General features: G+C 30.8%; 1 protein-coding gene across 1 annotated transcript; it reads right to left on the bottom strand.

The window, feature by feature from the left end:
* Positions 1-17938: 17938 nt before the first annotated feature.
* On the bottom strand, positions 17939-20526 carry LOC133832065 (uncharacterized). The gene is made up of 5 exons (XM_062262455.1): positions 19481-20526; positions 18629-19373; positions 18466-18550; positions 18251-18315; positions 17939-17998 (listed from the first exon to the last, which is right to left on the bottom strand). Exons 1-5 carry the CDS (start codon positions 20524-20526, stop codon positions 17939-17941), a joined length of 2001 nt encoding a protein of 666 aa, XP_062118439.1.
* Positions 20527-26739: the final 6213 nt, after the last annotated feature.

Below are 26739 nucleotides of genomic sequence, written 5' to 3'. Positions count from 1 at the left end.
GGCTAGCCCTGAAAAGGAACTATGGCTTGAAGCCATGAAACAGGAAATGGAGTCTATGTACTCAAATTCCGTCTGGGATCTTGTGGAAGCACCTAGTGACTTTAGGGCCATTGGGTGCAAGTGGATCTACAAGAAGAAACGAGGTGTTGATGGAAATATCGAGACTTATAAAGCTCGATTAGTGGCAAAGGGTTATACCCAAAGAGAAGGCGTGGACTATGAGGAAACTTTTAGTCCGGTAGCCATGCTCAAATCCATTCGCATCCTCCTATCCATAGCAGCCGCTCTCGACTATGAGATTTGGCAAATGGACGTCAAGACAGCTTTTCTTAATGGAAAGCTTGACGAGGTCATTTATATGGATCAGCCAGAAGGATTTAAATTATCTGGACAAGAAGGAAAAGTTTGTAAGTTAAATAGGTCCATCTATGGACTTAAGCAAGCTTCTCGTTCCTGGAATCTTAGGTTTGATGAAATAATCAAAACCTATGGCTTTGAACAAAATATTGATGAGCCCTGTGTTTACCAACTAAAGGCAAATCAAATAGTGGTATTCCTGGTTCTTTATGTAGATGATATCTTATCCATTGGAAACAATGTTAAGAAATTATCAGATGTGAAGAATTGGCTGAGCACTCAATTCCAGATGAAGGATTTGGGTGAAGCAAGTTATGTTCTAGGTATCCAGATCATTAGGGATAGAAAGAACAAACTTTTAGCTCTATCTCAAGCAGCTTACATTGATAAAGTGCTTGAACGTTTCTCAATGAAAAATTCCAAGAAAGGGCGTCTACCGTCCCGCCATGGAATTCATCTTTCAAAGAAGCAGTCTCCCCAGACTCCTGAAGAGGAAGATGCAATGAGAAAAGTTCCTTACGCATCTGCAGTTGGAAGTCTGATGTATGCCATGTTGTGTACTAGACCAGATATCTGCTATGCAGTGGGAGTAGTGAGCAGGTATCAGTCAAACCCAGGACCGGAACATTGGATAGCAGTTAAGCATATCCTGAAGTATTTGAGACGGACTAGGGATTATATGTTAGTCTACAAGGGTGGTGTTCTAAATCCTGTAGGCTACACCGATTCAGATTTTCAGACTGATGTCGATGACAGAAAGTCTACTTCTGGAATGGTGTTTACTTTTGGGGGTGGAGCTGTGATTTGGAGAAGCATAAAGCAGTCTGCAATCTCAGATTCCACCATGGAGGCTGAGTACATAGCCGCGTCAGAAGCAGCTAAGGAAATAGTCTGGCTAAAGAAGTTCTATTCGGATCTTGGTGTTATTCCAGAAATGGATAAACCGCTTATGTTGTTTTGTGACAATACAGGAGCGATAGCCAACTCAAAAGAACCTCGAAGTCACAAGAGGAGTAAGCATATAGAAAGGAAGTATCACATTATTCGAGAATATGTGGCCAGGGGAGATGTGAAGGTTATGAAGATTGCAACTGAAGACAATCTTGCGGATCCGTTTACAAAGACACTACCAGAAGCTACATTTGATAAGCATATCAAGGAGATGAGATTAGTAGAATTAAGGCATTAGTTTCAATTAGTGCAAGTGGGAGTTTGTTGGGGTTTTATGCCCTAATTAAAACCCAAATTCTTTGTAATCTCATTTTATTATCAATAAAAGAATAGAAATCATTTTTTGACTTGGTCAATCACTTTGCTCACATATTTTATTTTCATGATTATTTATTTAATATAAACTTCTATTAAATCCCGAGCATATAGCTAATCTTATTTATAGTGACATAATCACAGTGGAATATAAATATGATTATATGTTCAAAAATAAGTTAGTCCTAAGATTAGTCAGTGCACCGGATTTACACTGACTTGCCAATCTACGATATGATCTACTTACACATTACAGTGTTATGTTCTTTCCAGAACATTAGCAAAGTAGATAAGATCGGATGTATTTGTTACATCGGACAGGACCGATATTGACAGTTGATAAGATAAGTAAACATACCGTTATTATCTATTCTAGTCATATCATATAGTTGACCATAGGTCAATTCAATCTCAATTCTGAGTGGTTAGTATTCTAACTGATTGTATTATTTGAGTTCTTTGACTTGTTCGTTACCAGCTTACCCTACGGACTAGCCCATACTTACATCTTGGGAACTCGGTAGTATAATTGAGTGGGAGTGTTAATCATAGATATGAACATCTATAGCTTCTGATGAAGAAGTGAAACGATGGTTTCCTTTTAGTTTGGTTCAAGGTGTTAAATGATAGAGATCTCATTTCAGTAATTAAATTAGTTTACTGAAATATCATTTACAAGGAACTAAGTGTTTTAAGGATAAAATACAATGAGGGGTAAAACGGTATTTTAGTCCTATTTCATTGTAGACCGTCTATAGAGGATTGAGTGACAATTATGGTTGTAACAATGGATAATTAATAGCGTATCTATATTTGTTATAGAGCGTTCTATGAATTCAAGAGTGCAATTCCAAGTCTATAGTGGAGTCACGAGGAATTAATAAGTTAGTAAATTTATTTGTTAGATTTATGATAACTTATTGGAGCTTGATTTCATAGGCCCATGGTCCCCATTGTACCTTGGATAAAATCATCTAGATAGTCTCAATTAATTGATTTAATCATCAATTAGAATTATCAAAGTTGACCAGGTCAATTTTGGATAGTTTCACAGAGTTGTGTAATTTTGAGAAGAAAAGAGAAATTATGGCAAATTTATTAATTAAGATAAATTAGTATCTAAATTAATAAATAAATTTAAATCAAGGTTCAAATTATAAATAATTAATTTGATAAAGGATTTAAATAATTATTTAATTAATTAAATCAATAGAAAATAATACAGGCCTTGATTTTAAGTCCAATGGGCTTATAATCAAATGGGAAATTTCACGGGCCTATAGCCCATGATAATTTCGACCTAGGGCTTCAAAATGGCTGTTATTTTATTGATTTTTTAATTAAATTAAATAGCCTAATTGAGTCTATAAAAAGAGTGCTTATAGAGAAGTTAAAAAGGGTTTTTGATAAGTCAGATTTTCTGATAGTTTTATATTCTCTCTAAACACAAGTCTTTTTCTAAGCCTATTTGTATTTTCTCTTCTTCTCTCTATATCTATCTCATGTGTTGAGAATTGCCCACACTAGTCTAGGTGGTTCTAAGGATACATTGGAAGATCGTGAAGAAAATAGAAGATCGGTTCAGTTTCTTGATAATACTCTGCGACAGAGAGGATACAAGAGTTAGAGAAACTGAAGGAAGGACTCTTAATTCCGCTGCGTATACTGTAAGTATTCTATTTTTGTTCCTCTTTGAATTCAATTTTAGAAACATGTTTTAGGCTATCTCGTATTAATTTGTTTAATATTAGATATACATGAAAATAAATAAAGATCCTGTATAAGTTTTCCAACACTTCCTACTATTACTGCTGTTATGGTGAATGCATATGGTGAACAAACTATTAAACGGTTAGCAAGAGCTAATTTAGCAAGTGCCATACCAGAGGAGAATGAGGAAGAAGAGATTGAACCTATGGCAGAGGATGCACATGTTCGTATCACTCCCCCTACAGATCCATATATGTAGTTCTTAGCTCAACAAAACTCTCATCTCATTCAACAAAATGATTTTATATATCGGCAAAATTCGCATTTGATGCAGTACTATGCCCAACGTAGTCAATATGATGCGGATCACACTACCAATATCAACTCTTTGTTTGGGCGCTGGGACCAAAATCAACAAGATCATATCTTCTTTCAGCAGCCACCACTTTTCCCACCATTTGATTCCCAGCCACCATATCCTCAACATCCACCCCAGCCCCCATACTAGTTTGTATAAGCTCATTGATTTGTTTTATTTACTTTTTATAACTAATGTAGATCTCTCACTTTAGATGCCTAGGAGGGCAGAAGCTAATGTAATGACCTGAATTTAATATTTATGATATGAACAATTTATGCTTGTTCTTAAATATCCTTTTTAACTGTCTAGTAACGGTTGGTCCAAAATTCTCTTTCTATTTTTATCAGTTGCCAAGAAGATCAATTCCCAGAGACCCCTGAGATTTTTCCCATTCTCATGTTGTGTTATTATTTTATTTCTCTTGTTAGGCCAATTCATTTTCAAAACAGCTAAATTCTGCTCCAAGTTAGGTCTGATATGCTGGAGTATGTTGAAAAATGCCATGCCTGCAACCCCAGATTTCAAGTTTCCTAATACAAGTTAGCTGTTAGCATCTCAAAAGCTCAAGTGGTTGTGCCAGAAACTGAGTTATATATTTATGTTATGTAGATTCTATTCATCATCTTGAATCTGCTTTCACTTCAGCTTTATATCAATTCAGAATAAAGGTTTCAAATCAATTTCAAAACAGAAAATTTATTCAAGCTTGATAATTACTAAAAAATGAAAGAAAGAAAGAAAAATAATTTGAAGTGAATTTGAACTGTTTTGTTATTTACCAGCATACAATACCATGCTTCGATTTTAGATTCAAAAAGGTAAAAAAGAAGTTAAACCCTAAAACCACAAACCAAATGGCATCAAATTTTGAACCACAAGGCTAAATGGTATATAATTTTCATTCATTAATCTCTTTTAATAATCCAAGTTTCTTTAAACCACAATGATTTAAGTTTAAACCAGTGAGCTTTAAATTTAAACCGCTAAGATTTAAATTTAAACCACTTGCCTAAAAATTTAAACCATAAACCAATTGGCATCAAATTTTGAACCACAAGGCTGAATGACATCACATTTAAATCACAATTTATAAATTTTTATCCATTAAGCTCTATTTATAATCCAAATCTCTTTAAACCACAACCTTTTAAATTTAAACCCCTAAACTTTAAATTTAAACCCCTAACTTTAGATTTAAACCTATTGGTTAAAAATTTTGAACTACAAGGCTAAATGCAACAAATTTTGAATTACAAGGCTAAATGGAATCAAATTTTGAACCATAATTTATAAATTTTTATCCTTTAAGCTATATTTACAATCCAAGTCTCTGTAACAAAAATGTTTTAAATTTAAACCCCTAATTTTTAAATTTAAACCCCAAACCAAATGGCATCAAATTTTGAACCCCAAAGCTAAATGGCATCACATTTAAACCACAATTTGATAAATTTTTATCCATTAAGCCTTAATTATAAATTAATTCCACTTAATCCACAATATTTTAAATTTAAACCACTAAGATTTAAATGTATACCACAAGGCTTAAAATTTAAACCACTTGCTTGAAAATTTAAACTACAAGACTTGGATAGCTTAAAACATGAGCCTAATGGTTTAAAATTTAGGCAACAATTTACAATTTTTTTATCCTTTTCAGCTTAGATTGTAAACCTTGTATCTTTAAACCCCTAGGTTTGAAATTTAAACAAAAGGCTTGAAATTAGAACTTCTTGCCTTAAAATTTAAACCCCTAATCTTAAATGGCATCCAAATTTAATTCTCAAAGTTTAAGTTATAATCATTTAGCCTTATATCATAAACATTGTTTTTTTAACCATTATGTTTAAACTTTAAACCAACACCGTCTAAATTTAAAATTCTACCCTTAAAATTTGAAACATATTTTTTTCTTGGTTAAAAATTTAAACCCCAAGTTGTGATTGGCAAAATTTTTTGAACCTTAAGGCTAAATATCATCAAATTTTGATCCACAAAGCTAAATATCATCAATTTATGATCCATAATTTATGAATTTTTATCCATTCAACTCTATTCATAATCAAAGCCTCTTTTACCCTCAATGTTATTAATTTTAAACCATTACGCTTTAAATTTAAACCCCTAAGGTTTAAATTTATACTGCTTGCCTAAATCTTTAAACCACAATCTAAAAGGCATCAAATTTTGATCCACAAGGCTGAATGGTATATAATTTTTATTCATTAACCTTTCTTAATAATCCAAGTTTCTTTAAACCACAATAGTTTAAGTTTAAACCAGTGAGCTTTAAATTTAAACTCCTAAGCTTTAAATTTAAACCATTTGCCTAGAAATTTAAACCATAAAGCAATTGGCATCAAATTTTAAACCACAAGGCTAAATGACACCAAATTTAAATCACAATTTATAAATTTTTATCCATTAAGCTCTATTTATAATCCAAGCCTCTTTAAACCACAACCTTTTAAATTTAAACACTAAACTTTAAATTTAAACCCCTATTTTTAGATTTAAACCAATTGCTTAAAAAATTTGAACCACAAGACTAAATGCATGAAATTTTGATTTACAAGGCTAAATAGTATCAATTTTTGAACCATTATTTATAAATTTTTATCCATTAATCTCTATTTATAATCCAAGTTTCTTTAAACCAAAATGTTTTAAATTTAAACCCCTAATTTTTAAATTAAAACGACTCCCGTAAAAATTTAAACCACAAACCAAATGGCATCAAATTTTGTATCCCAAGGCTAAATGGCATCACATTTAAACCACAATTTGATAATTTTTTATCCATCAAGCCTTAATTATAAATTAAGACCACTTAATCCACAATACTTTTAATTTAAACCACTAAGATTTAAATGTATACCACAAGGCTTAAAATTTAAACCACTTGCCTGAAAATTTAAACCACAAAACTTGGATAGCTTAAAACATGAGCCTAATGGTTTAAAATTTAGGCAACAACTTACAATTTTTTTATGCTTTTAAGCTTAAATTATAAACCTTGTATCTTTAAACCCCTAGGTTTGAAATTTAAATCACGAGGCTTGAAATTTGAACCACTTGCCTTAAAATTTAAACCCCTAATCTTAAATGGCATCCAAATTTAATCCTCAAAGTTTAAGTTATAATCATTTAGGCTTATATCATAAACATTGTCTTTTTAACCATTATGTTTAAAATTTAAACCAACCCCCTTTAAATTTAAAACATACTGTTTTATTGGTTAAAAATTTAGACCCCAAGTTGTGATTGGAAAAAAAAAAAAATTATATATTTTGTTATATGTGTTCACTGTGCGCCGCGGCCCATATATTTTTGAGCCGCGGCCCACAGCTACATGAAATTGCTTTATTTTTATCCCACCGGCACGCCGCGGCTCTAGCCTTCCTTTTTATGCGCGCCGCGGCGCGATGATTAGATCAAAAACCTGCGGCACATTCTTCACATGCCCAAAGTGTGTTGTATTATAACCCCTTACGTATTTGTATTATTATTATATTTTCAGTGTTTTCACAAACCCAAGTTCAGTGTTTTCCCAAATCATTCTTAGCTCTAAACTCATTATCTTCTGCTCCATTTTCAACATTTCATTTATAGCTTTGGTTTGACCCTCCCTTTATGAGGACAACCATTCTTGTTTTGATCGTCCATATTCGAAGCTATTAGAGGATTTTTGAGCTGAAGTTGAGCTTCTAACAAGGTATTTTCAATGTTTTCTTGCAAATTTATTCTGTGTCTTTTTTTTTAATCTTAACTGAAAATTAAAATTTAACAATGTTAATAGATGCAAGTAACTGTAAAATATATTCTGTTTTTTTTCGTTGTATATATATATATATATGTATTCATTGTTTCACTTAACTTATCCTTGCATCCAATAATGATTATTTTAATGCTTTGATTTTAGTTCATTATCATGCATTGTATCTGTTTGACAAAATACTTCAACTGAAATTCAATTGTATAGTATTAAGAATAAGGATTTTATTACTCTTTTGTTGAATTGATTTTCATGCCTTGTAAGTGTTTGACAAAATGTCTTAACTAAATTGCAGTTTGTATAATCCTGAGAATATGTGATTTTGATTTAATATTATTATATTTATAGGACATTAAATTCCATGATTAAATGTATGAAATTGTCTTCAATATTATGTGTTTTGTTTGTTCTTTTTTATATATATATATATATTAAAGCTGGAAGTGTTATTTTAATAACATGTTGTTTATATCTTTTGCTTGCTTTTTATGTAAGATATGGCAAAGAAAGCTCGTATCAAGAAGAAGAATAGGAAATCAGGTTATTATCATAAAAAATTGAATGTTTTCAAGGTAATTTTACATTGTTTATATATGTTTCTTTTTTTGCTTTAAAAAATAAAAGAAGATAATGTTTTCGATTTAATTATTTGTTTTCTATTTTTTTTTATTTTTATGTGCAGAATTTAAGTCCAAATAAGCTGATTTTTGCTAAGAATCAAATGAAAGTTAATTTTCAAGATCATCAACTCAATTTCCGTTGTATCGAGAATTCTCTAACTCATGCTCAATTTGAAAAGTTAAAGGATTCATGCTTGGGATTTCTCTTAGATATTAATAGTTACCTAAAACTTTGTTCCATGATTGTTCATTCTCTAATTCTTCATGAGGAGGGTAGCTCTAGTAGAAGAGACATCTGAATGAACTTTGGAGGGAAAAGAGCAAAGTTTGGAATTGAAGAATTTGCTCTAATAACTGGTCTAAATTGTTCCCAACTTCCTACTGATGTTGATTATAGTATTCAACCCAATAGATTAATAGAAAAGTACTTCTCTGGGAAATCATCAATCTCAAGAAATGACTTGAAAAACCTTCTCATGTCTTCAAAATTAGATGACGAAGATGCCGTTAAGATAGCTAAAGTACATATTGTGCAAAATATTTTAGAAAGTAAAAGAGGTGACAGGTTTGTTGATGATTTTGTTTTGAAATTGGTTGATGATGAACAAAAGTTTGAGAATTATCCATGGGGTCGTCGTTCGTTCAATGAAACTATTGGGAGTATTTCAAGTGTTTTGGATTTGCAAAAAAACAATTATGAGTTGTGCGGCTTCCCTGTGGCTTTCCAAGTGTGGGGTTATGAGGTTATTCCATCATTGAGATCTTTGTTTGGCGTTCGTGTAACTTCAAAAATCCCTAGAATCTTAAATTGGAAGTCAACTAAAGTGAACAATCTCCGATCAATTTGGTCTAAAGTTTTCCAAAAATCAAAAGTACGTATTCATATATATATATTTATATTTTTAGTATTGTTCTTCAATTAATTTCAATTGTTGTACTGTTAACAATTTTGTTTTGTTCATTGATTTTCTTATTTTTATGTATATAGGTTGATTATGTTTGTTTGTCTCCATCTAGTGCGGAAAAAGAGTCATTACACCTTAATGGTATGTTTACTGACACAGTAATTCTTGAAAGAGGAATATACATGGATGCAAACAATCACCCCTCAATGATGAGTAACAAAACAAAAAGTAGCTCAATTGATGAAGAAATTATTTCAATGTTGAAGGTATATTTATATTATCTACTATTTTTTCATAATTTAATAATGTATGTTCTTTTTTTTTTCATTTTTGTTTAGGACTTGCGGTTTATATTTTAGTATATATATATATATTTTTTTTTCCTAATTTGTTCTATCACGTATGATTTTTTTCCTAGGAGCTCAAAGAGGAGATCATTGAAATAAAAAAAGATGTTGTTGAAATTAAAAGTGGGATTGGTCAGATTAATATATGCATGGCACAAATTGATGAGAGAACGAAAGATACAGATGCCATGAAGAAACAAATAGAAGATTATGAACAACTAATTAAGAAATTTGTGAAACAAAATGATTTAAAGAAATGCATACGTGAAGAAGGAGAACAAGTGAAAGAGAGAAGCAAAAAACGTTTGAAATATGTGCAAGATTCCAAAGTTTCAGAGAAAACTAGAAAGTTATCTGCTCAAGAGGATTTGCAAGCATGCATAAATGATTTGTTAAGTGGTGAAATTCTTCTAAGTAGTCCTGAATGTGTTCCTCAACCAAAGGTACAAATTTAAAATATTATCTATTTTTCAATAAAGTTTTGTGTTAATTTTTATTTAATTATCATGTTCTTAACTTTCATCTTTTATTATTTGTAGGAATGCATGAATTTTGCAAGCAACGCCCCTATTGAACAAAGAGAAAATTATAATAAGAGGAGCATACATGGCAAGCAACCACCAAATATTTCTAAAATTTTAGAGAAAATAAAAAAACCTTCTACACTGTTGAGATCAACTGGCGAGATTGTTCCTAGCAATCCAAAATGCATTCCTCCTTCTCTGTCAATTGTAAAAAGTGCCCCACAAGTATAAACTTTGAATTTGATGATACTTGCATAAACATGTATTAATTTTTTTTTTTTAATTGTAGTTTCTGATTTTTTTGATATGTAGGTTGTCAATGAAAAATTCTATCAAAAGGAAGAAAATATTGCAAAGAACTTTAGAGGAACAGAAAAACAAAAAGAAGTAAAAGAAGTGAAGCAAATGACAAGTGATCATGATGATTCAAGTGCAATCATGGCTTCCCCACCATCCATGACAACTATTGTGGAACCAAGTGAATTGCTTTGTTCTTCTGTGAACTCTACAGAAGCAACGAATACTTATCATTTCTTAGGCAGATTTCCATTTGAGAGTGAATATGAAGTTATGCCTGTTCCAGAAGCAATTTCGTTCGTCTTGGAGTGGTACACTCATGGTATGAATAAGAAAAGGTAAATGAATTGTCTTTGTGTTTTCTTTTCAATTTTTTTTTATTATTTTATATATATCTTTTTATAAATGTTTGTTGATTTTATAGAAGTAAATCATCTCCATATGCTGCATTTCATGCCAAATTAAAATCACCTTTATCATTGGGAGGAATAGAAATTGACAACAAAAAGTGGTTCTTTGATTTGTGTGATGCAGAAGGTCTCATCAATAACGATGTAAGATTTTATACTATCTAGCATTTATTATTATATTGTGCATACTTTAGATTGTTTTCATTTTCAATTTTGTTATGTTATAATTGGATTATATATTTTATGTTTTTTTTATATATTTTTTTTGCAGCATATTGATATATCTTTTTACTATTTGCGAAAGAAGGCATTGTCTCATACTTGTTATCCTTCATTTCGAAAATGTACTACAACAAGTTGTGTTTTTGATCACTACATCAGCCTAATTAGTTGTGATGAAGCTTATTTAAGGAAGATGATTTCAGATGTAAAAAAAATGATCAACATAAAAGGATAAAACATCCATGTCCCAAAATGAAGGCTATTATTGATTTCATTATGGGAAAAATATTGAAATTTGGAAAGTCATGGTTTGAAGTTGACTTTGTTTTCATGCCATTTCTTATTCCACAAGGAAGGGGGATTTACTTAGATCATTGGAGCTTAGGTGTTTTACATATAGATAAAAAGATTATCTATATCTATGACTCATTTAATAGTCCCAATAACGAAGATGTTGAAACACACGTGAAGAAATATTGCAGAATTCTTCCATTCATTTTGGATTATTTGGGTTTCCATGAAAAACGTAAACATTATGCACCTATGTGCGAGGATTTTAGGTTCTCATGGGTTGAATCTCCTTTTCAGAATAACACGTGAGTTTGTTAAGATTCAATTAATTTGTATGCTGAGTTTTTCTTTTCTCCTCAATTTTTTCTGTTGAATTTTGTTTTTACCAATTTGCAGGTTTGATTGTGGTATTTACGTGATAAAAATGGCTGAGTTGTTAATGATGGGGATGTCTCCATTCAAAATTGGTCCAAACAATGTTGTTGATATGAGAAGGAAGATGGCCTTAGAATTTTGGGATCATGGGTACAAGAGGAAGCACGGTCATGAAACTCCAGCAAAGAACTTGTGTCATGTATGAACACAACAACAAAATATGATTCTCAATACTTTTTGTTTTAAGAATGTTTTTAATGCTCACTGACCCTTGAAATCAAGAGTTGTGGAACTCTGAGTTTTTGTGCTTGATATCATAAACTTACCATATGAGTTTAGCAATGAGAATTACTTCCCAAGTGGTACTAATCTTTAACATATGAGTTATAATTCAAGTCTCTTTAAACCACAATGTTTTAAATTTAAACTACTAAGTTTTATATTTAAACCCCTAACCTTTAAATGTAAACCGTTTGTCTAAAAATTTAAATAGCAATTATTTTTCTTGAACAATAAACATTGTAAACTCCTAACCTTTAAATTTAAACCACTTTCCTATAATTTTAAACAATAATCTAAATGGCATCAAACTTTGAACCACACGACTAAATGGCATCAAATTTTGAACCACAATGTTAAATGGCATCAAGTTTTGAAAAATAAAATATAAATTTTTATCTGTTAAGCTCTACTTATAAATCAAGTCTCTTTAAACCACAATGTTTTAAATTTTGAACCACAATGCTAAATGGATTCAAATTTTGATTCATAATTTATAAAGTTATATCCATTAAGATATATTTATAATCAAACTATCTTTAAACCACAATGTTTTAAATTTAATCCAATAAGCTTTAACTTTAAACCCCTAAACTTTAAAATTAAACCTCTTATTTAAAACTTTAAACCCCAGACCATATGGCATCAAATTTTGAACACATGGCTAAATGGAATCAAATTTTGAACCATAATTTATAAATTTTTATCCATTAAGCTATATCTATATTCCAAGTCTCTTTAAACCACCAAGCTTTAAATTTAAAACACTAAACTTTAAAATTAAACCTCTATAATCGCGATTTTAAAAAATTTATCCATTAAGCTCTATTTATAATCCAAGTCTATTTAAACCACTAAGCTTTAATTTTAAACCGTTTTGCTTTAAAGTTAAACCACTTGCCTAAGAATGTAAACCTCAAACCAAATGGCATCAAATATTTAACAACTAGGGTAAATGGTATCTAATATTGATCTCAAAATTAAAAGTTTTATCCATTAAGCTATTTTTATAATCCAAGTGTCTTTAAACAACTAAGTTTTAAATTTAAACCGTTAAGCTTTAAATTTAAACCCCTTACCTAAGAATTTAAACCACTAAGCTTTAAATGTAAACCACTTTCCTAAAACTTTAAACTACAATGCAAATGGCTTCAAATTTTGAACCACATGGCTAAATGGAATTAAATTTTGAACCACAAGGCTAAATGGTATCAAATTTTTATCCATTAAGGTCTATTTATAATCCAACTCTATTTAACAAACTATGTTTTAAATTTAAACCCCTAAGCTTAAAATTTAAACCCCTATGTTTTAAATTTAAACCACTAAGGTTTAAATGTAAACCACTTGCCTACAACTTTAAACCACAATAAAAAAGGCATCAAATTTTGAACCACAACTCTAAATGGAATCAAATTTTGAACCACAATTTATAAATTTTGAACCCCTAAGCTAAATGACATCAAATTTTGAACCCCAAGGATATATATTATAATATTTTGATCCAAAATTTAAGTATTTTTATCCATCAGCTCTATTTATAATCCAAGTCTCTTTTACCCTCAATGTTTTAAATTTAAACCACTTGCCTTAAACTTTAAACCCCAAGGCTAAATGGTATCAATTTTTTATCTATTAAGCTCTGCTTATAATCAAACTCTATTTAACCAATTATTTTTAAATTTAAACCACTAAACTTTAATTTTAAAACCCAAACCTTTAAATTTAAACCTAATTTCTTTATTCGTCAAAAATTTTAGACCAGAAGTTGTTAGTGGCAAAAAAAAAAAAATTAATAATAATTATATATTTTATTTTTAGGTGTTACTGTGCGCCGCGGCCCATATTGAGTAGAGCCGCGGCGCCCAGTGACAAATAATTGCTATTTTTTGTTTCATTCTGAGCGCCGCGGCTCTAATGTCTAAAGGTTCTGTGCGCCGCGGCGGGGAAAATGGCACTTGCCTAAAGGCTTTATAATCCAAGTATCTTTAAACAATAAAGTTTTAAACTTAAACTGTTAAGCTTTAAATTTAAACCTCTTACCTAAGAATTTAAACCACTAAGCTTTAAATGTAAACCACTTTCCTAAAACTTTAAACCACAATGCAAATGGCTTCAAATTTTGAACCACATGGCTAAATTGAATCAAATTTTGAACCACAAGGCTAAATGATATCAAATTTTTATCCATTAAGCTCTATTTATAATCCAACTCTATTTAACAAACTATATTTTGAATTTAAACCCCTAAGCTTAAAATGTAAACCCCTATGTTTTAAAGTTAAACCACTAAGGTTTAAATTTAAACCACTTGCCTACAACTTTAAACCCCAATAAAAAAGGATTAAAATTTTTGAACCACAACTCTAAATGGAATCAAATTTTGAACCCCTAAGCTAAATGACATCAAATTTTGAACCCCAAGGATAAATATTATAAAATTTTGTTCTAAAATTTATGTATTTTTATCCATTCAGCTCTATTTATAATCCAAGTCTCTTTTACCCTCAATGTTTTAAATTTAAACCACTTGCCTTAAACTTTAAACCCCAAGGCTAAATGGTATCAATTTTTTATCTATTAAGCTCTTCTTATAATCAAACTCTATTTAACCAATTATTTTTAAATTTAAACCATTAAACTTTAATTTTAAAACCCAAACCTTTAAATTTAAACCTAATTTCTTTATTCGTCAAAAATTTTAGACCAGAAGTTGTTAGTGGCAAAAAGAAAAAATAAAATAAAATAAAATTATATATTTTATTTTTAGGTGTTACTGTGCGCCGCGGCCCATATTGAGTAGAGCCGCGGCGCCCAGTGACAAATAATTGCTATTTTTTGTTTCATTCTGAGTGCCGCGGCTCTAATGTCTAAAGGTTCTGTGTGCCGCGGCGGGGAAAATGGCACTTGCCTAAAGGCTTTATAATCCAAGTATCTTTAAACAACAAAGTTTTAAACTTAAACTGTTAAGCTTTAAATTTAAACCTCTTACCTAAGAATTTAAACCACTAAGCTTTAAATGTAAACCATTTTCCTAAAACTTTAAACCACAATGCAAATGGCTTCAAATTTTGAACCACATGGCTAAATTGAATCAAATTTTGAACCACAAGGCTAAATGATATCAAATTTTTATCCATTAAGCTCTATTTATAATCCAACTCTATTTAACAAACTATATTTTGAATTTAAACTCCTAAGCTTAAAATGTAAACCCCTATGTTTTAAAGTTAAACCACTAAGGTTTAAATTTAAACCACTTGCCTACAACTTTAAACCCCAATAAAAAAGGATTAAAATTTTTGAACCACAACTCTAAATGGAATCAAATTTTGAACCCCTAAGCTAAATGACATCAAATTTTGAACCCCAAGGATAAATATTATAAAATTTTGTTCTAAAATTTATGTATTTTTATCCATTCAGCTCTATTTATAATCCAAGTCTCTTTTACCCTCAATGTTTTAAATTTAAACCACTTGCCTTAAACTTTAAACCCCAAGGCTAAATGATATCAATTTTTTATCTATTAAGCTCTTCTTATAATCAAACTCTATTTAACCAATTATTTTTAAATTTAAACCACTAAACTTTAATTTTAAAACCCAAACCTTTAAATTTAAACCTAATTTCTTTATTCGTCAAAAATTTTAGACCAGAAGTTGTTAGTGGCAAAAAAAAAAAAATTAAAAAAAAAAATTATATATTTTATTTTTAGGTGTTACTGTGCGCCGCGGCCCATATTGAGTAGAGCCGCGGTGCCCAGTGACAAATAATTGCTATTTTTTGTTTCATTCTGAGCGCCGCGGCTCTAATGTCTAAAGGTTCTGTGCGCCACGGCGGGGAAAATGGCACTTGCCTAAAGGCTTTATAATCCAAGTATCTTTAAACAACAAAGTTTTAAACTTAAACTGTTAAGCTTTAAATTTAAACCCATTACCTAAGAATTTAAACCACTAAGCTTTAAATGTAAACCGCTTTCCTAAAACTTTAAACCACAATGCAAATGGCTTCAAATTTTGAACCACATGGCTAAATTGAATCAAATTTTGAACCACAAGGCTAAATGATATCAAATTTTTATCCATTAAGCTCTATTTATAATCCAACTCTATTTAACAAACTCTATTTTAAATTTAAACCCCTAAGCTTAAAATGTAAACCCCTATGTTTTAAAGTTAAACCACTAAGGTTTAAATTTAAACCACTTGCCTACAACTTTAAACCCCAATAAAAAATGCATCAATTTTTGAACCACAACTCTAAATGGAATCAAATTTTGAACCCTTAAGCTAAATGACATCAAATTTTGAACCCCAAGGATAAATATTATAAAATTTTGTTCTAAAATTTATGTATTTTTATCCATTCAGCTCTATTTATAATCCAAGTCTCTTTTACCCTCAATGTTTTAAATTTAAACCACTTGCCTTAAACTTTAAACCCCAAGGCTAAATGGTATCAATTTTTTATCTATTAAGCTCTTCTTATAATCAAACTCTATTTAACCAATTATTTTTAAATTTAAACCACTAAACTTTAATTTTAAAACCCAAACCTTTAAATTTAAACCTAATTTCTTTATTCGTCAAAAATTTTAGACCAGAAGTTGTTAGTGGCAAAAAAAAAAAAAAAAAAACAAAAATTATATATTTTATTTTTAGGTGTTACTGTGCGCCGCGGCCCATATTGAGTAGAGCCGCGGCGCCCAGTGACAAATAATTGCTATTTTTTGTTTCATTCTGAGCGCCGCGGCTCTAATGTCTAAAGGTTCTGTGCGCCGCGGCGGGGAAAATGGCACTTGCCTAAAGGCTTTATAATCCAAGTATCTTTAAACAACAAAGTTTTAAACTTAAACTGTTAAGCTTTAAATTTAAACCCCTTACCTAAGAATTTAAACCACTAAGCTTTAAATGTAAACCACTTTCCTAAAACTTTAAACCACAATGTAAATGGCTTCAAATTTTGAACCACATGGCTAAATTGAATCAAATTTTGAACCACAAGGCTAAATGATATCAAATTTTGTCCATTAAGCTCTATTTATAATCCAACTCTATTTAACAAACTATATTTTGAATTTAAACTCCTAAGCTTAAAATGTAAACCCCTATGTTTTAAAGTTAAACCACTAAGGTTTAAATTTAAACCACTTGCCTACAACTTTAAACCCCAATAAAAAAGGATTAAAATTTTTGAACCACAACTCTAAATGGAATCAAATTTTGAACCCCTAAGCTAAATGACATCAAATTTTGAACCCCAAGGATAAATATTATAAAATTTTGTTCTAAAATTTATGTATTTTTATCCATTCAGCTCTATTTATAATCCAAGTCTCTTTTACCCTCAATGTTTTAAATTTAAACCACTTGCCTTAAACTTTAAACCCCAAGGCTAAATGGTATCAATTTTTTATCTATTAAGCTCTTCTTATAATCAAACTCTATTTAACCAATTATTTTTAAATTTAAACCATTAAACTTTAATTTTAAAACCCAAACCTTTAAATTTAAACCTAATTTCTTTATTCGTCAAAAATTTTAGACCAGAAGTTGTTAGTGGCAAAAAAAAAAAAAAATTATATATTTTATTTTTAGGTGTTACTGTGCGCCGCGGCCCATATTGAGTAGAGCCGCGGCGCCCAGTGACAAATAATTGCTATTTTTTGTTTCATTCTGAGCGCCGCGGCGGGGAAAATGGCACTTGCCTAAAGGCTTTATAATCCAAGTATCTTTAAACAACAAAGTTTTAAACTTAAGCTGTTAAGCTTTAAATTTAAACGACTTTCATAAAACATTAAACCACAATGCAAATGGCTTCAAATTTTGAACCACATGGCTAAATTGAATCAAATTTTGAACCCCAAGGCTAAATGGTATCAAATTTTTATCCATAAGCTCTATTTATAATCCAACTCTATTTAACCAACTATGTTTTAAATTTAAACCACTAAGCTTAAAATTTAAACCCCTATGTTTTAAATTTAAACACCTTGCCTAGAAATTTAAACCGCAAGCCTTAAATAAATAAGATTAACTGATAAATTTGTCATAATTTAAAGATGATAATCTATCATCTTTTATAACCTTTTTCTGTCAAATTCACCTCTCACTAATATCAATTCCTATTTTTCATAAATTAAATAGATAATAATATAATAAAAAACAAATGTACTTTAATAAATGTATAAAAATTCTTATCCACAAGTCCACAACGCAACAAATATGTATAACATTGCATCTTTATAGTCTTTAGACTGCAACAGATAACAACAGTTCATGCTTTCATGCATAATGCACTGTACTCAAGGACAATAATCAATCTCAATGATCATGATATGTATGCAATTCACAACTCAATGTTATCCTTATTTTAGAATTGGTTGGCTTTTACAATTCTTTCTATTATGCCCCAATATTCCGCAATTTCCACACTTGACTGTTCGAACATGCTTGGGAAATTCTCCTATTGATGGAATTCTTTTTTTCTTGGGACGTCCTTGTTTTACTTTGAATTTTGGAGCTTTCATGCTATCTCCTATAATTTCATCTGGGACACTCCAATCATCTTTATCTGGAAGATGATTAATTGATCCTGCATATGTCTCTTTCAAAACAGAATTTTTATACCAATTTGAGCAAAATTTGTACTTGTCCAAGTACTTGCTTTCAATTGTTGCAATAGCATGTGCTCATGGAATTCCCTCTAGTTGAAATTCATTACATGTGCACATATGTTGCTCCAAGTCGACAACAAACACTCGATCACCATATGTGACACTAGATTTCATTGCATCAATTGCATCTACCTGTGAAACAATACAATTATTAAGCAATAAATTTAAAATACAAACAAAAAGAAAATAAATGTAACTTTAATAACATACCTTCACTCGAAATGCCACGTCAAGTTTGATCTCCATTTCATCATTTGCCCATTTTGTCACCTCAACAAATTGGTTAATTGCTGCTTCTTTTCTTGTTGAAAACCATCTTTGAAGCATCTCTCTTATAGCTTCTATTAACGACGTTATAGGCAATTCTCTCGCATGCACAATTGCTGCATTTATAGATTCAGCAATGTTACTTGTAAGAATGTTATACCTCTTCGTTGGAAAGAATGGCCGAGCCCATTTTTCTGGTTTTGCTTCCAAAAGATAAGTGGTCATTTCAGGGCTAATTTTCTGTAATTCAGCCATGGCAGAATAATATTCTTGAGCTGAGTACGCTCTTGAAGCAGTTTCAAATATGGCATGCACATGTAATCCCCTAAACTTAGTCCTTAGATTTTGCTTCAAATGATAAAGACAAACTCCATGATATACACCAGGATACACTTGTTCAACTGCATTTTTGATGCTTTTATGCCTGTCAGATACTATGCACAAGTTTTCTCGTTCTCCTATTGCTTCTTTTAGTCTTGTAAAGAACCATATCCATGCATTGTCATTTTCTGAATCCCCAATTCCAAAGGCGAGCGAAAAAATTTGATTGTTTCCATCTTTAACACAAGTTGCATACAGTGTACCTCCACATTTCGTCTTTAAAAATGTTCCATCTACCACTATAACTGGTCTACATTGCTTCCATCCATGTAATGAAGCCCCAAAAGCAATAAACATGTATTTAAACCTGTAAAATTTAAATAAAAAAACAACCAATTCCTAGAGATGTAAGATATGGATTGTAATCAGTAAAGCCTTTAATATTGGAATGCAAATCATAAATATTATTCATACCTGTTTTCTTCATCATTACATACTCTTGTGATAGTTCCTGGGTTGGCCAACTGTAGCATATACAAATATGAAGGCAACAATGCATAACTTTCCTCATTTGACCCTCTAACATCATCAGCTGCAAGTGTTTTTGCTCTCCAAGCTTTATTGTATGTTACACCTACCCCATGTTCATCTCTCATGTCTCTTATTATTTGCCTTGGTCGATAGGTTGATCCTGGGTCACGAAACTTATCTTTGAAGTAACTACTGATGACTTTTGCACTTGCTTGTCTATTTTCAAAATTTCTGTGATTTAAGGAGCATGTGTGGTGTTTATGGTATTTGATAACTCGAAAGTAGTCTGATACTTTTGAGCTTCTTGCACGTACATACCAGCCACAATTCTCATCTATGAATTTTGCCCAAAATGCTTCTGAACATGATTTTTGAATTCTGTACTGAAAGTGTTTCTTGATGGCTATTTTCGCAAGTGTATGTTTTAGATCAGTCTTATTCTTGAAAACATAATTGAGTCTTATGTCTTCAATCTCCATATTCGGCAACACATGGAGAGGTGATTGAGCTTCTTGCCCATGTTTTGTAAATTTGTTGGATTCTTGTGTTGAGGCGCTCTTCATCTTGCTAGTGCTTGCAGTATTTGTATTGGGGTCTGTGAGAGTCAAACTTTGACTTGTTGCATTGCTTGCTAAAGCAGATGGAATGCTAGCTTCTCTTGGCAAAGAAATGGTTTGATTTCTCTGTTCTACTTCAACGATGAGAGGACATTTTTTCAACTCTTCCACAGTCTTGTTCAAGTTTAGATAAACTTGTAAATTCTCATCACTTTCTATCTTCATTCCTTTGCTTGTACCCATATTTGCATCAAAAATCAAGTTTGTTGAAATCAATCTTTCATTCAATCTGAGCTCTTTGTATATCTTGTTTACCAATTCCTCATACTTGATATCCTTTTCCACCATCAATATTTTCACTTCATGATCAATGTATTTGTTGTTTGCATTCCATCTTCCGTTAAAAACTACAAATAACATTATCTTATCCATTCCCTGCAATAAAAAATAACACAACCATGAGAGCTTATTGCTTTATCTTGGATAGAAATTAAAAAAAAAAAATCAATTCAATATACTTTTTGCCTTAACTTCACTCATCTCAAGGCAAACACAATTTTTGCAAAACTAAGTGTCAATAATATTTGTGACTCAATAAGAAGAATCAAAGTAATGCAAAAGATGTTTTATCGTGAAGATGAAGATAATAATGTTATTTTACAACAAAATTTAAACCTCAAACATTCAATGGCTAAAAATTTAAACTAATACTTTCTTAATTTACAACATTGTTCTTAAAATTAGGATTCAATGTGCTGAACAACAAAGACATATTTTTTAGGATGCTGGAAATAATTTTGGCAAGAGAAATGGATCTCAAAAAGAAAATGACAGAAATAAGTCAAGTTGAAGAAGTGCTAAAGCAAAGGTTGGTCTCATCAGAATAACAAGTGTACTGCACGGGAGATGAAACAGAAGATGTTCGGGAAAAATTGTTTGTGGCGGATAATATGGCTGTGGTTTCAGTGGGAATTTCAAAAGAGATGTTGGGTCAATTGCAGACACTCCAGGTAAGTTTAAAAAGTTCACCTACTCGGCTGAGATCAAAGTTGGAAAGCAGTAATGCAAAATTTAATGACTTGCTTGTTACATAGACAAACAAACTAAAATCCAATTTGAGAGATGCTAAAGATAAAATAATTCTTGCCAATTCAAAAGCCTTTTACTTTGGGGTGATAAGGTCAGATTGCTTGATAAAGAGCTGAAAGAATCTGAGTTTCTGCTGTTGAATGCAAAGTATTCTGCAAATTGGAGTCAGGAAGAGCTTAATGCTCTATGTTGCATAATCAATGAAGTACCATCTTGCACTTCTATAAGACCAAGAAAATGAATAGCAAAAAGTATATATATTGTGTTGTTGGGAAACAAAGAAAATCGCTAAAACTCACTTACTCATGACATATCCATAAAAGGAATTAAGAATGCACTTTCGAGAGAGTTGTAAAGAATCATATAATAGATTTTAGTTACCATTTTTATTACATATAATAAAAATAGCTCATGATCTTCCAAAAGTAAATAGATGTTATTCTTTGCATAAGATTTTTTGTAATGTGATAGATCTTTCTTAGGTAATAACAATTATATCTTAGTTTCCAAATCCAATAATGAAATTTGTCAAGAACAACTTTATTAATAATAGTGAAAGTTTTACAAATGAGCATATGAGAGGCTCAAACTCTCGTACCACAACCTTTTCAAGAGGGCTGATATCTCCACCAAAGTTTAAATTATAAATCAAGTATATTTAAACCCTTACTTTTGAAATTTAAACCATTAAGCTTTACATTTATACCACAAGACTTAAAATTTTAACTACTTTCCTTAAAATTTAATCCGCAAGTCTTAAATATCTTAAAATATGAACAACTAAACTTAAATGGCATCAAAATTTAATCCACAAGGTTTAAGTTTTATTCATTTAGGCTTAAATTATAAACATACTCTATTTTAATCTATATAATGTAATGTATGAATCTAATATAAAATTTTTATAATTTTAAACCAAATGTCTTAAAACTTAAACCACTATTTATAAATCTAAACCACAAGGCTTAAATGACATCATATTTAAACTACAATTTATAAATTTTTATTCATTTAAGCTTAAATTATAAACCAACTATCTTTAAACCCCTGAGTTTGAAATTTAATCCACTAAGCTTTAAATTTAAACTACAATGCTTAAAATTTAAACCACTTGCTTTAAAATTTAAACCGCAAGCCTTAAATGGCTTAGATCAAATGTTTCATGGCATTTTGTTTGGTAAATTGTAGACACCCCAGCTAAGTTTGAAAAGTTCAGCTACTTGGCTAAAATCAAAGCTTGAAGGTTCCAAGGAAGAATTGAAGGCTAAAGAAAATTATTTGAGCAAGCTGGAAAGGAGCGATGCAAAATTTAATGACTTGCTTGTTGCATAGACAAACATACTAAAATCAAAAATTGAGAAATGCTGAAGATAAAATAATTCTTGCCAATTCAAAACCCTTTACTTTGGGTGATAAGGTTAGATTGCTTGTTCACCTACAATGTGCAATAACATATGCCAAAGCTAGTAAAGACAAACAAATCCTTCTGTATTCTACAATAGCTGAGCAGTGAGGGCAGAGAAGCCAGACAAAGGAGTTTTCATTGGAGGGGCGGGAGATTCTACCACTGGAGCATTTCTGTGAGAAGTGTCGGAAGGCATTGAAGAATCAAGAAAGTAAAAGAATCAAGGGAAAGCTGAAGAAGAGGATTAATGTTTTTGGCTCATAGCATTTAAAGAATAGAAAGTGTTTGATAAAAGCTCTGATCAAGTAATGGATTGAGCTTCTGAGCTTTGTATAATATCTTTATCCAAACCCAGCCAAATGTAAACAGAACAAACTCAGAATAATACACCAAAACAATTTTTTAACAGCTTTATCCAAACACAGTTGTTCATTTATGTAAACAGTTATATAAAAACAAACTCTAAATTAATTTAACAGAACCTTAGTATAATATCTAACATAATCATGCCAATCAACGAAAGCTTTCATTGAGTTCAAGCTACAGACCTTCAACTTTAATGTCAGAATAAAATCTAATTTATATATATGATTGTACAGTTCAAAAAAATTTTAAAAAAATAAAATTTGTTTGTTTGTCAAGGAGTAGCTGTCTAACATGAAAAACTTACTCAAGGCCAAAGACAAATAATTGAGTTTCATTTGTATTGAATTTTATAAATATATGGTGATGATGGTATGATGACAATTGTATTCATTATGTATAAGAGAGATATATATCACAGACATTTGCACAAACACATGGCATACATCACAATATATACGGTAAGAATTTATTTTGAATAAAGATGCAACAAAACATACATTAACAAAGGCTATGAATCTATAATAATCATTTATATATTACTGAAATATAAACATATATTAAGCATAGTTCATGTGAAAAAGTAAACTAATGAAAGATTTATAACATTCTACACAAAGATACACAAGACATTAATGAATCAAACTTCAAACAGCTCTTATGTCAATATCTCAGTAAAAAAAAAATCCTATACCTATAACTATACCAGCAGTGGAGGCGCGGTGGAGGTGTGGTGGCTTCGTGGTGGAGCTGTGGTGGCAGAACCGTGGTTGTAGAACGTCGTAGAAGGTTATGGTGTCAATGACTCTATTGATGACAATGACAAAGCTGTGGTGGACGTGTGGTGGCGTTGTGGTGGAGTTGTGGTGGTTTCGTGGTGGAGTTGTGGTGGTATAGTGCTGATCATGGAGGCTAGGATTGATTGGCAAGGTTGAGAGAATGGTTATTGTCGTGGAGTACAAGGTTAGAGAAAATGGTAATGGTCAAGGGCATTTTTGGAAGTGTGGGGGAAAAAATGGGTAGAATTAAACAAAATATAATTAGAGGGTAATTTTAGTTAACTAATCATATAACTAGCTAGTTTTCAACAAAGCCCGAATATTTACATCCTAACACATATATAACAAAATAATATCAAGTTAGTTATTTTTTTTATATACCGAGATATTAATATTAAATAACATAAATAACTAACATTATTAATTTATTTTCTAATTAATTGTAATGACCCACTAATCTAGACTAATTGGACCATTATCGAAACTATACATAAAACTTACATTTTTACGAAAATACCATAATTTATTGAGTAACTTGAAAATAAGAGTTATTTACAAATAAACAGAATACTAAGAAGGATTTTGGGATCCCATTGTCTTTAAAACAAAACAAGATTTAAAATAAAAGACATTACATAATAATGCGGAAAATACACATAAAAACCATAAAAAACATAAAAGGAAGACTATATCCTCGAATCGAATAACGCTCGGCCCCTTGACTCCATTCATCATCGATACACATTCTCCAAGCGTCACGAATCTTTCCGCCTCTAAACTTATTTTCCTGCACATAAACAGAAAGGAGTGAGCCTAATGCCCAGTAAGGAAAATCTAACACAAAGTCACATACATAATTTCATAAGAAAACATAAAGACTTAACATAATACATATAACATACACTTATTATAATGGCCATTATTACTTGGGGTCCCATAGACTAAACAAGCATATGCCCATGGGATTAGTGGGGTCCTACTAGCTAAGTAGGTCATATGCCCATAACCCATTTGGGGTCTTGTTAGTCATATGGGTCATATGCCCAAGCCTACAAACATACACATATATCATAACACTTTTAATAACATAAAACATATAGATAACATAATCACATAACATGTTGATTCTAGCCTATTTCCTTACCAAAGTTACCGAGATTATGGACTGAGTTGGGATTGTTGGAACACTCCTAAAACCATAAGAAAGAGTAAGTCTAAAGAAAGGAGATGAAATGAAAGAGATGGAAAGACTAAACCATAGAAAACATACTTACCGACTTATATGCTTAAAAGCTTGGATTCCCTAACCAAAATAAGAATAAGGTTAGGGGACTGAGTAGAAGGTTTTGAGAAAGGAAATAACATAAAAATACAGAAAAGAACTAGAGTTTTGGGTTTACCTCAAAGATTGCAAGATCAATCTAACCTTCACCGAAATACTATAGAACTCACTTCCCAAAGTGTTTGATAAGCTTATGATGTTTAAGCTTATAGTTTTTCCCCAAACCAAGTGTTTACACTCTCACACTCACTTAACACTAGCAGCCTCTGAACTTAGAGCAAATGGTGAACAATGGCTGGGTACTAGGTCCTATTTCTAGAGTTTGGGATGAAAATATCTTAATTTTACTTGAATAAAAATAATGGCTTTTTAGGTGAAAATCATTTGAATAATCGTTCAGCAGAGGCTGAAGACTCGTTCAGAAGATGCTGGACTGTTGAAGGAGTTTGAATGGCTGAAAGGAAAAGAATTCAAAAGTATTTGAATTCATGCTGGTGGAGGCGATATATCGCCCCCTATAGGCGATATATCGCCTGGGCCTTTGTTCCCGAGGCGACCGTGCATCGATTCGTGTTTTCCGTATCTACGTGCTGCGATATATCGCCCCCTATAGCTGCGATATATCGGCATACGCTGAATATTTAAACACGAATTTACACATTTTTAGCTGAGTTTGAATGGAGTAAACAGCCTTGACTAAGCCCTCAACGTGCTCAAAGCTGCTGACTGACCCTATACATTCAAACTTTTACCCTTATTTAATTTAATCCTCAAAAATACTTAATCCTTAATTACCATTCAAAACATGTGCTTAAAATCCTATTGGTTGATGTCTAAACCTTATAATATAATAATATAATCCTTAATATCAGTCACATTAATCAAACATTAGGTTATACTTAATATTCTTAAACTATAGGTTAAACTTAGAAAATCTATAAGTACTACTATGCGTGTCCAAATAACTCCCGGTCTGAACCAAAAATCCAAAGTAACAATGATAACACTAAACATACTATAATACTACTAAACAATTAGCTAAGTAAAGTTCTTGGACTCTACATTAATTATACCCAATTATATTTTAATTAAAATACAATCCTCTTAAATACTCCAATACCATATTTGAATCAAAGAAAAAGAAACCATCGAATATTGGAAATGAATAAATAATTATTTTTATTGCCTTATTATTATTATTATTATTATTATTATTATTATTATAATAGCATGATTAGTAGTGTTTGATGTAACTTTCGAGTGTATATCCAATAGTTTTTTTATTACACACTATCTATTGATTATTATTTAGTATTCAAATTACTTGATTGAGAATATATACTATATGGTATCTTTATAGTGTATATAGTATTATTTGTGTTATACCAAAATTTTTATTCCATTAACTAGTATCCAACATACTATTTATTTAGAGACCAGCACTTTGGATTGATTCTAGTTTTTATTTGGCAAGTTTTTAAGTTAGGACATGTTTTATACTATATATATGTTTTTGCTTCAAAATCTTGAGAAATTATGGAGTAAGAAAATAATGTTTGGTAGGACAATAATCATGTGCATTTTATTTTGCATTCTTTATTTTGTGGTATTTATAAGTTTATATTGTTAAGTTTTTTCTACTAATGGTATCAAAAAAGCATGGTATTTATAAACATAGCTTTTTTGGCCCATTTTTCTACTCTTTGTTTGTATTGAGATGTTTTTGG

This window comes from Humulus lupulus, chromosome 4 (genome assembly GCF_963169125.1).
Source record: "Humulus lupulus chromosome 4, drHumLupu1.1, whole genome shotgun sequence".
Lineage (NCBI taxonomy): Eukaryota > Viridiplantae > Streptophyta > Magnoliopsida > Rosales > Cannabaceae > Humulus > Humulus lupulus.
The sequence above is the reverse complement of the archived record's forward strand: the minus strand, read 5'-3'. Positions and strand labels throughout refer to the sequence as shown.